The sequence below is a fragment of the Mugil cephalus genome, chromosome 23 (assembly GCF_022458985.1).
Source record: "Mugil cephalus isolate CIBA_MC_2020 chromosome 23, CIBA_Mcephalus_1.1, whole genome shotgun sequence".
In the NCBI taxonomy this organism is placed as follows: Eukaryota; Metazoa; Chordata; class Actinopteri; order Mugiliformes; family Mugilidae; genus Mugil; species Mugil cephalus.
In genome coordinates, this window is record NC_061792.1 from 14,468,815 (window position 1) to 14,482,006 (window position 13,192).

The window sequence follows — 13,192 nt, forward strand, 5'->3', positions numbered from 1 at the left end:
TAATTTTACACTACAGTCACTTTCAGCTCACGAAGCCCCAGGAAAGACAATAGCTGCCTCTCTTCAATTATTTATTCTCACATCACCCCCTAAAATAAAAAAAAAATGAAAAAAAAAAAAGACAAATGCTAATTCTGGTCCATCCCCCAGCTGGGCATCCGAGTGCTCATTAGTTTTAAAGAAGGCTAATCCATTTAGGTTCCTGCATATTGATATGCCAATTGTGTCTAATGGTGGAACAGGCATCCGTCAAGGTAATAGTGCATAAACACCTGCAGGAACATTAGGGGGAAGTCGGCCTGGTAATAAAGTAGGTGTTAATTGGTGAGGGGAGGACTGTCGGCTAACTCATGTGTGTAATGTACAGGCGGGTGAGGAGGGGGGAGGAGGGAGGGAGGGAGGATTCATCAGATTTCACCCCTAAAAATCAAGTCATTTATAAAACCTCACGCTGTGAGCGGCTCCAGTTTCATATGTTCGACTAAAATATACATTTTATACAATTAAATTAAAAATTATGTCATATTAGCTTAAATTAAACTCTTAATATATATAAAGTAGAGCTGTGATTTAAAACAGAATGCATTGTTTTCCTACTGCAGTACCTCCAAACTGGCCTGCAGGGGGCAGACCAGCAGCAAAGACATGAGGACGGATCCTGGTGTCGTACCCGGTGAGACCAGGAGGTGGCAGCGTGCAGCGAGGGAGCAGCTTTTACCGTTACTCATCTGGAAACGAGTTCTCAGGTCGTGCCCCCACCATCCCACCAGCCTGAAGAGTTCAAGAGAGAAGCGTTTAACAATGTTTAGGAAACACGTGGAGTTTATTCTCTCCTGGTTTCTTTCTCCTTACGCTGGTTTGATGCTGTGTTTATGCTTCTCATGGACAAATGCTGCAGCAATACCACCAGCCCCCGAGTTTATATACTGCAACAAACAAACAAACAAATAAACAAATAAATAACAGACAGTTTCCTGAAATGTGGACTGTGTTTCCTGTCAGCTGACCTTGTAGGAGCACCAGCAGGCGAAGTCGACGCCCCAGTCGTGCAGCTTCAGCTCGGCGTTTCCTGCAGCGTGGGCGCAGTCGAAGCCCACGAAGCATCCCTGCCAGACGCACAGAGACACGACTCACGGCTCTTTGAACCATCACCGTCCACATTTTATCTCACCGTTAAAAACGACTCCGGCGTCTTTACCTTCCTGTGGCCGGCCTCAGCGATGGCGGCCATGTCGAACAGCTGACCGGTGTAATACTGGACGCCGCTGAACATCACCACGGCGATGGAGTCTCCCTCCTTCTGGATCACGTCCAGGATGTCCTCCGTCCTCAGAGTCTCCTCCCCCTGACCAGACAGGAGGGACAATCAGGGCTCACGTGGTGTCTCCAGGTGACCTCTGACCTCTGACATTTACCTCCAACACATTTCACATTAAACTCACTGCAAATGCAGAAATGTGTGAGAGTGTGATACTTTCCCAGCTGAGGGCTGAGTTGTGGGTGGACGTGTCGGTCGTACCGGTCTGGGTGAGAGCATCAACATGCTCTGCTGAGGGTCGAATCCCCGCAGGAGGATCTGAGACTCTACAGCGTACTGAGGACACAACACACACACTCAGCTTCACAACAACAACAACAACAACAACGACGACAACGACGACACTGAAGAGCTGATTTACGCCACAGACGAGTCATTTAAATCTTCTAAAGACCACACAAGACCTGACGTTCACTAAATGTACAACAGATTTTTCAACAAATAAAAAAAGCTTTGAAAACGCGAGAAAACATGAATCATTTGTTTTGTGTGCGTCGCAGCGATAACACAATAAATCATCTTAAAGCAGTGGATCTCAATCTGACCGTAAATCAATCAACCAGTGAACAAACCTCAAGTTCTACAAAACATCCAGTTGGATTCTCAGCTGGAGCCGAAGCTCAACAACCAGTGGACGGACTCACGTGATCTGAAGGAAAGGCCTTGTGCTCCAGGAGGATTTTGTGTCGAGCTGCAGTTGGTTTGTAGAAAGAAAGCTGCAGGATAAAAGACACAAAATCATCCTTAGAGTTCTCCTGCTGCTCCTTTTCGTTATTCAGGGCGTCATGTTTGCACAACTCGCGTGTGTCTTTTTATTTATTTACCATCAGAAGGTGTAAATTAACAGTCAGACCGTTCATCAGAGCCACCTCCTCAGGTTTAGCTCCTGAGAAACAGAAGAAAAAGCTTCAATCAGCTGAATTAAACAGAATTAATACATGAGAATATTGACACCAGTTCTAGTCTCTGTCTCAGTACATATAACAGCCTCCATGTGAACTCTGGACTCTAGAAAACACAGCTGGACAGAAGAGTGCAGTGACCTGAACACACAAAGAAAAACGTCGCAGTGCTGATGAACGGAGCATTTAACTCTCAGCTACGACCAGGACCAGTGGGATTAAAGTGACTCAGTGTTACTGATGAATGTCAGACTGGTTCTGCAGCAGGACGACAAGGAGACGCCAAGAAAAACATCTGCAACAGCTGCTCTGGTCTCAGCATCATGGAGTCAGTCAGGATCAGACAAAGAGACAGAAGACACCAAAACTGACTGGATATAGACACAAGGTGACATGAGACCAGACTAAAACTAGTCCACAGCTGCTCCAAAACCATGTGAACAACTAGTCCCACACCATCTAAAACACACAAATCTTAACCTAAAACAAAACCTTAAACTAATCTAAAGCCTCAAAAGTCTAAATGTCTAAAGTCTAAAGTTCAAAACCAGCTGCAAAGAAACATTAAACCAAAGATCATAATCTGGACTTTACAATTACAGAATAAGATATAAAACAGGCTTTAAATAGCATCTTATCACTGTTAAACACCAACAAGTGGAGCAGTAAACAAAGAACCTGTCACGCAGCAAACTCCCGTCACAAATCTCGCGAGATCTCGATATACTTTGGAAAAGGAAACACCTGGCGTCTAATTAGATCATTTTAGCGTCTTCAAAATGTTGTTAAACGTTATTTTGAAGCAATTTCACTCCAGCTTTAACTACAGCCAATAATAATAATAAACTGTGTGTGAATCCTAGTGAGCGAACAAAAACACAACGGTCCATGTAGCTAACGTTAGCATTAGCTTCGATAGCGATACACAGAGCCTTAAATCTTCACAAGAATTAAAGTAAAACTCATTGTCAACAACCAGTTATTTATGTCAGCATATAAAGAAATGAATTTACTTACATTTTTTGTCGTTTTGCAAGGTTTTATTCGTGTTTTAATCTTAATTCTCCGACGCTGTTTCCACAAAATTGATATGATTAAAGGTGCGTTCAAAGCCCGCAACGTTCAAGTGTGTTTCCACTTGTAAAAACTCTAAAAAAAAGTTCTCAGTCTTCCAGGTTATGGTTTATCCAGTAAATAAAGTTAAAAACAAAGTCAGCTGGACTTCTCTGAGTTGTCTAGGAGACGTTTCATCCAAGTTATTAGGTGTAAATGACAGGTGGGAGGTTTAGGATTTTAATTGGAACACCTGTGCGTGGAACCAATGAGACTAGATTCTGTACATGATAACACAACAGGAAGGAGGAGGAAACCAATTATCAGCCACTGAAAGTCTTAGTCTGGAGTTTGTGGACATTTATAGATCAATATTTGCAAAAAACAAGTCCGATACAAAGTCTACAAGCAGCCCAGTCTAGAATCTACACCAAAACAGAACAAGTCAAACACACAAGGCCAATAAGTCCGAAAGCTTTACACGAAGCCAGTCCAAAACCACAGAGGTTGTCTGGATTTAAAGTTTCTTGTATTATTGGAAATATTCTAGGCTGTACATGGTTCTCTCTCCACCTAAGAGAATGAATTAACTTATCTTCATTACGGCACAAAAACCTCATATGCTTCTAAGGTTTTAAAGGTTATAATTTACTGCACTTTTCTGCAAACAAAACAAGATGCACACATATATAAACTGAACAGAATCTCCAACATTTGGATTTAGGAAACTGTATTTTACTGTCGCCCTTCTCTGTGGTGGAGACTGAAATATTATACTTGTGCAGAGAATAAAATCAGCTGGAGTTAAATCTCTGATGCTGTTTTTATATTTTGTATACTTTGCTGCCATCCAGTGGAAATATTAAATCATTGAGGGGATTTATACTTGCACACATTCACAGATTTATGCAGCTCTCTGCAGACAAGACAGTAAGATAATATTTTTTATGTAGAAGTAGTAAAACACAAGTTACATTTATATGTTTATATGAAAAATGAAATGGACAAACGTGTTTTTCCAGCCTTGCAAAACTTCTCACACAAAAGTGAAACCACCAAAAAATGGGGAACTAATCCTTGCTTTGTGTGCACTGAATGACATTTGACCGCAGGGATTAGTTTGATCCAGGAAGTGTTGATAGAGGGGCTCCGTCTCTGTCTGTTCATACCAATCATTAACCTGACAGCGCTCGCAGAAAGGTTAAAGAGCATTTCCAGAGCCGAGGATTCACTCAGTGTCGAGAGGAAGCTTATCTGCAAAGCCTACAGTGAGTACAGCTTCCACTTTATGAACAGGAACAAACCAAACGCATTTAATGAGTTTAAAATGAGTTAAATTCAAACCAGGGTTGAACTGAAGGTAAAGCTTCATTGTGGTAGCAACAGGGAGCTGATGTTTACCCATTAGAGAAAGCATTGCAATTAATATTTTAATAATGATTATGTTTGCAACTTTCCTCTCTGCAGGCCTACATCAACCCCACCACAATGGACGAGTTTAACGCCTCGAGCCCCAGAGAAGCCGTGGAGCGAGTGTCTGCGTCTCTGGGCTGCAGTCCGACCTCTGCAGAAGTGGCCGCTTACTTCGACAAACACGACAAACTGAAACATCTCCGGGAGGAATTCCTGCTGCCTAAAATCGCAGATTTGCCTCCATGTGAGTCCACGATGTTGATGCCTTTGTGGTGGTTTAATGATGTCAGAATGATGCAGATGACTTCTTTTTTTTTTTGGATGTTTCTGTAGCTGATCTTTCTCTGGTTGATGGCACCAAGGATTGCATCTATCTCGTGGGGAACTCTTGTGGCCTTCAGCCCAAAATGGCCCGGAAATATGTGGAAGAGGAGCTGGACAAATGGGCCAAAACGTAGGTTATAACACCTGATAGTCAATACACTCGCTCTTTAAAACAATGGCATTGTGTTAAACAGGTATTTTACAGGGGGGTGCATGGCCACACAGAGGGCTCACGACCTTGGGCCTGGGCTGAAAACAACATTGAGGAACTCATGGCTAACATTGTTGGTAAGAAACGATTTCAGTGTCAGTTTAGAAAGTGAATTAAGAAAGAAAAAAGCTGAATCAAAGGCAGCTTGTTTGTTGAAGATCCAAGTAGCTTCTTCTAAATGTGGAAAAGATATTATTTAGATATTTATTTGGAACATCTGTTTTGCAATTGATGTCCAGCAACTCCTGACACAAGGGGATAAACTCTTGAGGAACAGGTGTTAAGTGGCCGATAGTCCACAGGTGATCCAAAATATAAACCTAGACCTCCCACCTGTCATTTACACCTGAACACTTGGATGAAACGTCTCCTACACAACTCAAAAAAAGCTCAACAGGCTTTGTTTTGACTGTTTTTACTGGAGAAACCAGGACCTGGAAGACTGAGGGCAGTTTTAGACTTTTTACAAACGGAAACACACCTGAACGCACCCTTTTTTAACTTTGTCGAAACAACATCGGAGAAATAGGATTAAAACAAAAATAAAACGTTACAACATGAAACAAATGTAAGTAAACTCATCTATTTAAATGTTGACATACGTAACTGATTGCTGACAATGAGTTTTACTTAAATCTTGTAAAGATTTAACGCTCTGTGTATCGCTATCGAAGCTAATGCTAACGTTAGCTACATGGACCGTTGTGTTTTTGTTAACTCACTAGGATTCACAGTTTTTCACTGGTATTGTAAAGTTGGGTTGAAACTGCTTCAAAATAACGTTTATCAACATTTTGAAGACGCTAAAATGATCTAATTAGACGCCAGGTGTTTCCTTTTCCAAATTATCTTGAGATCTCGCGAGATTTATGACGGGAGTTTGCTGCGTGACAGGTTCTTTGTTTACTGCTCCACTTGTTGGTGTTTAACAGTGATAAGATGCTTTTTAAAGCCTGTTTTATATCTTATTCTGTAATTGTAAAGTCCAGATTATGATCTTTGGTTTAATGTTTCTTTGCAGCTGGTTTTGAACTTTAGACTTTAGACATTTAGACTTTTGAGGCTTTAGATTAGTTTAAGGTTAAGATGTGAGCTTGGTGTTGGGCTTGTGTTTTAGATGTTGTGGGACTAGTTGTTCACGTGGTTTTGGAGCAGCTGTGGACTAGTTGTAGACTGGTCTCATGTCGCCTTGTGACTATATCCAGTCAGTTTTGGTGTCTTCTGTCTCTTTGTCTGATCCTGACTGACTCCATGATGCTGAGACCAGAGCAGCTGTTGCAGATGTTTTTCTTGGCGTCTCCTTGTCGTCCTGCTGCAGAACCAGTCTGACATTCATCAGTAACACTGAGTCACTTTAATCCCACTGGTTCTGGTCGTAGCTGAGAGTTAAATGCTCCGTTCATCAGCGCTGCGACGTTTTTCTTTGTGTGTTCAGGTCACTGCCCTCTTCTGTCCAGCTGTGTTTTCTAGAGTCCAGAGTTCACATGGAGGCGGCTATATGTACTGAGACAGAGACTAGACGTATTGATTCTGTTTAATTCAGGTGATTGAAGCTTTTTCTTGTGTTTCTCAGGAGCTAAACCTGAGGAGGTGGCTCTGATGAACGGTCTGACTGTTAATTTACACCTTCTGATGGTAAATAAATAAAAAGACACACGTGAGTTGTGCAAACATGACGCCCTGAATAACGAAAAGGAGCAGCAGGAGAACTCTAAGGAGCATTCTGTGTCTTTTATCCTGCAGCTTTCTTTCTACAAACCAACTGCAGCTCGACACAAAATCCTCCTGGAGCACAAGGCCTTTCCTTCAGATCACGTGAGTCCGTCCACTGGTTGTTGAGCTTCGGCTCCAGCTGAGAATCCAACTGGATGTTTTGTAGAACTTGAGGTTTGTTCACTGGTTGATTGATTCACCGTCAGATTGAGATCCACTGCTTTAAGATGATTTATTGTGTTATCGCTGCGACGCACACAAAACAAATGATTCATGTTTTCTCGCGTTTTCAAAGCTTTTTTTATTTGTTGAAAAATCTGTTGTACATTTAGTGAACGTCAGGTCTTGTGTGGTCTTTAGAAGATTTAAATGACTCGTCTGTGGCATAAATCAGCTCTTCAGTGTCGTCGTTGTTGTTGTTGTTGTTGTTGTGAAGCTGAGTGTGTGTGTTGTGTCCTCAGTACGCTGTAGAGTCTCAGATCCTCCTGCGGGGATTCGACCCTCAGCAGAGCATGTTGATGCTCTCACCCAGACCGGTACGACCGACACGTCCACCCACAACTCAGCCCTCAGCTGGGAAAGTATCACACTCTCACACATTTCTGCATTTGCAGTGAGTTTAAAGTGAAACGTGTTGGAGGTAAATGTTAGAGGTCAGAGGTCACCTGGAGACACCACGTGAGCCCTGATTGTCCCTCCTGTCTGGTCAGGGGGAGGAGACTCTGAAGACGGAGGACATCCTGGACGTGATCCAGAAGGAGGGAGACTCCATCGCCGTGGTGATGTTCAGCGGCGTCCAGTATTACACCGGTCAGCTGTTCGACATGGCCGCCATCGCTGAGGCCGGCCACAGGAAGGTAAAGACGCCGGAGTCGTTTTTGACGGTGAGATAAAATGTGGACGGTGATGGTTCAAAGAGACGTGAGTCGTGTCTCTGTGCGTCTGGCAGGGATGCTTCGTGGGCTTCGACTGCGCCCACGCTGCAGGAAACGCCGAGCTGAAGCTGCACGACTGGGGCGTCGACTTCGCCTGCTGGTGCTCCTACAAGGTCAGCTGACAGGAAACACAGTCCACATTTCAGGAAACTGTCTGTTATTTATTTGTTTATTTGTTTGTTTGTTTGTTGCAGTATATAAACTCAGGGGCTGGTGGTATCGCTGCAGCATTTGTCCATGAGAAGCATAAACACAGCATCAAACCAGCGTAAGGAGAAAGAAACCAGGAGAGAATAAACTCCACGTGTTTCCCAAACATGGTTTAACTCTTCTCTCTTGAACTCTTCAGGCTGGTGGGATGGTGGGGGCACGACCTGAGAACTCGTTTCCAGATGAGTAACGGTAAAGAAGATGCTCCTCAGCTGCTCCCTCGCTGCACGCTGCCACCTCCTGGTCTCACCGGGTACGACACCAGGATCCACCCTCATGTCTTTTTGTCCCTTCTTGTGTTTTTCAGTGTTGGAGCTGCAGCCCGGAGTGAGCGGCTTCAGACTGTCCAACCAGCCCATCCTGCTGGTCTGCCCCCTGCAGGCCAGTTTGGAGGTACTGCAGTAAGAAAAACAATGCATTCTGTTTTATTTTCGATGACGACGTGCAGTGATGACGTCTGAACTCTCTCTCCACATCCAGGTGTTTAGCAGGACCAACATGCAGGAGCTGCGCAGGAAGTCCCTCCTGCTGACGGGGTATCTGGAGTATCTGATCCAGCAGCACTACACCCAGGACCCGGCCCGGCCTCACAAGCCTCACGTCCGCATCATCACGCCCTCAGACCCTCAGCAGAGAGGCTGCCAGCTGTCGCTCTCCTTCTCCGTCCCCATCAAAAGAGTCTTCCAGGAGCTGGAGAAGAGAGGCGTCGCTGTGAGTAGCTGATAAACGACTCCATCTTTTTTAAACTCGCTCTTTCTGATTGTGATTTTTTATTTTTTTTATTTTCCTGCTGCTCAGTGCGACATGAGGGAACCCAGCGTGCTGAGAGTCGCTCCGGTGCCGCTCTACAACTCCTTCAGCGACGTCCACCGCTTCATCGAAACTCTGGGAGCAGCTCTGGCCGCCAGCGGCGAGTCAGGAAGTAGTCCTGCAGGTACACCGAAGTAGAGTCCACGTTTTAAATTACAGCTCTACTTTATATATTAAGAGTTTAATTTCCGCTAATATGACATAATTTTTAATTGAATTAATTCATGCAGGAAGTAAAAACAAGTGCAATAAATGAAATAAAATGTATATTTTAGTCGAACATATGAAACTGGAGCCGCTCACAGCATGAGGTTTTATAAATGACTTGATTTTTAGGGGTGAAATCTGATGAATCCTCCCCCCTCCTCACCCGCCTGTACATTACACACATGAGTTAGCCGACAGTCCTCCCCTCACCAATTAACACCTACTTTATTACCAGGCCGACTTCCCCCTAATGCTCCTGCAGGTGTTTATGCACTATTACCTTGACGGATGCCTGTTCCACCATTAGACACAATTGGCATATCAATATGCAGGAACCTAAATGGATTAGCCTTCTTTAAAACTAATGAGCACTCGGATGCCCAGCTGGGGGATGGACCAGAATTAGCATTTGTCATTTTTTTTTTCATTTTTTTTATTTTAAGGGGTGATGTGAGAATAAATAATTGAAGAGAGGCAGCTATTGTCTTTCCTGGGGCTTCTTGAGCTGAAAGTGACTGTAGTGTAAAATTAAATAAAAAGAATAATATGCAGATTTACTGTTGTAACGATGGCCATGGGCTCGCTGGTTTCACACATGCAGAAGAAGCAGCAGCGTCTTTTAGTCGTGGAAGGAGAAGAATAAGAAGAATAAGTCCTGGTTTGAAAGGATGTTTATGTTTATTAGGAATAAATTGAGGTTAGAGGAGCTGGACAGTAGCAGGTATTTACAACAGAACATCTGAAACTCAGAGGATCCAGATACAAACCAACACCAGAGAACTAACGGCGCTAGTGAGGCTAGCAGGCGCTACATCCGTGTTTTACGTTCATATATCTATACCAGACATACCTCAAATGTACATAACAGCGTTTAAGTCTATGCACATATATGTACATTTATTCAGATATCACGTGTAAACTCATGTAAAAGTTGTTGAATTGTAAAGGTGCTTCAAGAAAAACCATGTTTTCTCTCCTCACTGGATGTATTTGTGTCCACACGTGTGATGTTATATGTGCAAATGTGATCGATGTGTTAATCAGAATAAACTCACTGCTGCTTCTGTTCAACTCTGGTTTTTTATTTTCCTGAGGTCACACAGAGTCAGACACATTTACTCCAGTAACATGTTTTCTTACCATTTTTAGCTGATATTTCCAGACAGAACTAGAGGAACTTCAGATGATCTTCCTCCTCCCTCTGATTCAGAGTTGGGCTCCTCTAATGTTCAGGTCATCACAACTTTAAATCCTCAAAACATTAATCTGACACATGCAGAACATCCTCTTTTTCTTCTTTTTGCAACATTTGTTATCCTGGTCCCTTCCTGGTCCCTTCCTGGTCCCTTCCTGGTCCCTTCCTGGTCCCTTCCTGGTCCCTTCCTGGTCCCTTCCTGGTCCCTTCCTGGACGAGCTGAAGTCTCTGGTCTCCTGGTGAGTATTTAACTTTATTTGACTATGACAGTGTGGGATCATAATAATTCTAGAAAATACAAGTACTAATACTGGTCATACTACTGCACTAATGCAAGTAATCAAACAGCTGACAATACTGTCATATTTCACTGCAGTGATACAGGATACTGTAAAAATTTGACTATTGGAAGATATACTGTAAAATTATGACCTACACAAGATTTACTTAATTACTTCTAGGAGATGTACTTCACTTTAATGCAGTCAACTCTTTATTCTTGATATTTTCCTGCCCCATGTGTGTGGTTGCAAACTTTCAAATAGAGCTTTTCTAATTCTATTCTATATAGTGGAAAAAAAGTGAGATTCTGTACTATATTCAGTACAAATTACTTCAAGCAGATGTATTTTCCACAGACTGACAGGAGTAAATAATATATCTGAACTAATTTGTCTGTTTCATACTAAATAGTTTCCTTGTTGAGTCCTTGGTTCATTCGACGCTGTAACAAATCAAAGACGTGAATGTTCTGGTTTGTGTCGTATGTAAAACTGTCAAACCTAAAGTTTAGTTTTTCTAATGTTTTGTTAGTTTGAATGTTTCTTTAATGATTGTCAGGTTCGACTTTGTCATCGTTTCTTCTTCATGTGTATTTATTGGCAGGTTTAATAATAGTGAGAAACACCAGCTCTGGGTCTGTACTCTCTGTGGAGTTAAAGTGATCAGGTCATTGATGATGAGTTTGTCTTAGAGACGTCTGAAGTTGGAGTTGAGTGGTCAGAGTTTCCAAAGTCAAACACTTGTAGTTTGTGTGAGTGGAGGTGTTGAGGGTTTGGTCTCTGTCATGTGTCTGAGTAGAAGATCCTCTGGTGTTGGAGCTGCAGACTGAAGAGATCTGCAGACTAAGGGGCGGAACTTGTCCTCAGGTGAAGGCCCAGCCTCCTAAGGGGCGTGGCTCTGGAGGCGGGGGCGTGTCCGGAGGAGGGGCGGAACTTTTTTTTTTTTTGTAGTTTTTTTCCCCAAAATTAGATGACAAATATACCAAAAACTGAAGAGAAAAGTGTGAGCAAATAGCTCAGGGAGTAAGAGAAAGGAGAAGGAAAGGGAGTAGAGAGGTCACAGGTTCGAGGCCGAAGGGAACCTTATTGTGACGAGCAACAGCGAGGTGGCAAAAGCTGGACGCGAACCTGCGACCTACAGGTTGGGAGGCGTATTTTTATGTCACCGAGCTACTCCTGAATTCGAAAAAATTTTTCGGGAACTTCTATTTATCGTATAACCTCGAAAAGTGGACTACCCGGCTCCAGGAAAGGCCTGGCTCGGTCTGGCTCGATAGCGCAGCGGTTAAGTGAAGGGTTGGGATGCGGGAGGTCGGGGTTCGATCACCGCCGGTCACATTTTTTCGGATTTTTGCATGAATTTGCATGTTAATGTCTGGAGGTGTGGCAGCGCCGAGCAAAAGGAGGAGGAGACTTCTTGGAGGCGGTGACGACGGATCTCGGCGAGACACTGAAACACTCGAGTCTCTCCACAAGTCGCCTTCAGATCTGAGCTCCAACCCAAAACACTGGAGTCTCCACTAGTCACCTTCAGACTGAAACACTAGAAAACCTGTATATACCTGAGTTACACAGGGAGACACTTGAGAAATTGTCTGACTGGTGGGACAATACTTTGAAATTTCACTTTATTAGGAAAACCTCTCCAGACCAACTAAAGGACGAGGTGGTTGAAATATATTTTACTGGGAGGAGAAGAATATTAGGAACAGCAGCTGCAGCACTGAGTGAAACTTTCCTCATTTTCTCCACAAACATTAACATTAGTTCTGAATAGTTCTACTTTAGACTATGTTAGAAATTACTGCTAAATGATACGCTGTTAAAAATGCTCTAAAAAAACATTAAGATATATGCTGATGACCGCTAAAAATGGCCCAGAAAATATACACTTAAAACTACACTGTTAAAAAAGACCACTAAAATATACACCTATATATACACTGTTAAAATTTACTACTAAAATATACGCTGTTAAATATACACAGCTAAAAATGACCTCTAAAATATACACTTAAAACTACACTGTTACAAATGACCACTAAAATATACATTTAAACCTACACTGTTAAAAATTACCTCTAAAATATACACTTTAATATACACTCTAAAAAAATGACCACTAAAGTATACACTGCTAAAAAATTACGTCTAAAATATACACTTTAATATACACGGTTAAAAAATGACCACTAAAATATACACCTATATATACACTGTTAAATTTTACTACTAAAATATACGCTGTTAAAAATGACATCTAAAATATACTCTGTAAAAAAAACAAAAAAACAACCAGCAAGAGATATGCTGTGACAAAAAAAAATTGTCCATCAAAGATACACTGTAAAAAAAAATTTGGTTTAATTTGTAAAGATCCAACAAGGAAATAGCACATACAAGGAAAAACACTGTTAAAAAAAAAAAAAAAAAGTACCAGGAGATGCCTACAGTCAAAGTATCCATACATGACAAAGAGCAGATACACTGTAAAAAAAAAAAGTTGATAACCAGATGAAAAAATGTAAAATTAAGAAAAAGACATAATAGTTTTCTTTGTAGAAATCCAACCAGTAAATACACTGTGAAAAATAATATAAAGGCAAACAAGATATACTTA

The 13,192-nt window shown here is 42.2% G+C and overlaps 2 protein-coding genes across 3 annotated transcripts; one reads left to right on the plus strand and one right to left on the minus strand.

Moving 5' to 3' along the window:
- Nucleotides 1-593: 593 nt before the first annotated feature.
- On the minus strand, nt 594-3,472 carry LOC125001234 (kynureninase-like). Its single transcript, XM_047577156.1, has 8 exons — nt 3,238-3,472; nt 2,143-2,204; nt 1,963-2,034; nt 1,520-1,594; nt 1,199-1,345; nt 1,008-1,106; nt 853-926; nt 594-771 (listed from the first exon to the last, which is right to left on the minus strand). The coding sequence occupies exons 2-8, from the start codon at nt 2,176-2,178 to the stop codon at nt 594-596; spliced, it is 681 nt and encodes a 226-aa protein (XP_047433112.1). The 5' UTR covers nt 2,179-2,204; nt 3,238-3,472.
- A 937-nt stretch (nt 3,473-4,409) lies between these two features.
- On the plus strand, nt 4,410-10,167 carry kynu (kynureninase). Of its 2 annotated transcripts, none has more exons than XM_047577174.1 (14): nt 4,410-4,541; nt 4,741-4,930; nt 5,020-5,140; nt 5,216-5,298; nt 6,795-6,856; nt 6,965-7,036; nt 7,396-7,470; nt 7,645-7,791; nt 7,884-7,982; nt 8,064-8,137; nt 8,219-8,271; nt 8,387-8,472; nt 8,560-8,790; nt 8,878-10,167. In XM_047577174.1, exons 2-14 carry the CDS (start codon nt 4,762-4,764, stop codon nt 9,025-9,027), a joined length of 1,422 nt encoding a protein of 473 aa, XP_047433130.1. In that variant the 5' UTR covers nt 4,410-4,541; nt 4,741-4,761; the 3' UTR covers nt 9,028-10,167. The 2 variants fall into 2 exon arrangements, with proteins under 2 accessions (XP_047433130.1, XP_047433128.1); XM_047577172.1 differs by lacking the exon at nt 4,410-4,541 and adding an exon at nt 4,547-4,633.
- Nucleotides 10,168-13,192: the final 3,025 nt, after the last annotated feature.

Coding starts and splice junctions, on each gene's coding strand:
- LOC125001234 (XM_047577156.1), bottom strand. CDS start 2,178: ATGAACGGTCTGACTGTTAATTTACACCTTCTGATG. Junction 1,595..1,962: donor AGGCCTTTCCTTCAGATCAC/GTGAGTCCGTCC, acceptor TTGTGTCCTCAG/TACGCTGTAGAGTCTCAGAT. Junction 927..1,007: donor CCTGCTGGTGCTCCTACAAG/GTCAGCTGACAG, acceptor TGTTTGTTGCAG/TATATAAACTCGGGGGCTGG.
- kynu (XM_047577174.1), top strand. CDS start 4,762: ATGGACGAGTTTAACGCCTCGAGCCCCAGAGAAGCCGTGGAGCGAGTG. Junction 7,983..8,063: donor CCTGCTGGTGCTCCTACAAG/GTCAGCTGACAG, acceptor TGTTTGTTGCAG/TATATAAACTCAGGGGCTGG. Junction 8,791..8,877: donor TGGAGAAGAGAGGCGTCGCT/GTGAGTAGCTGA, acceptor CCTGCTGCTCAG/TGCGACATGAGGGAACCCAG.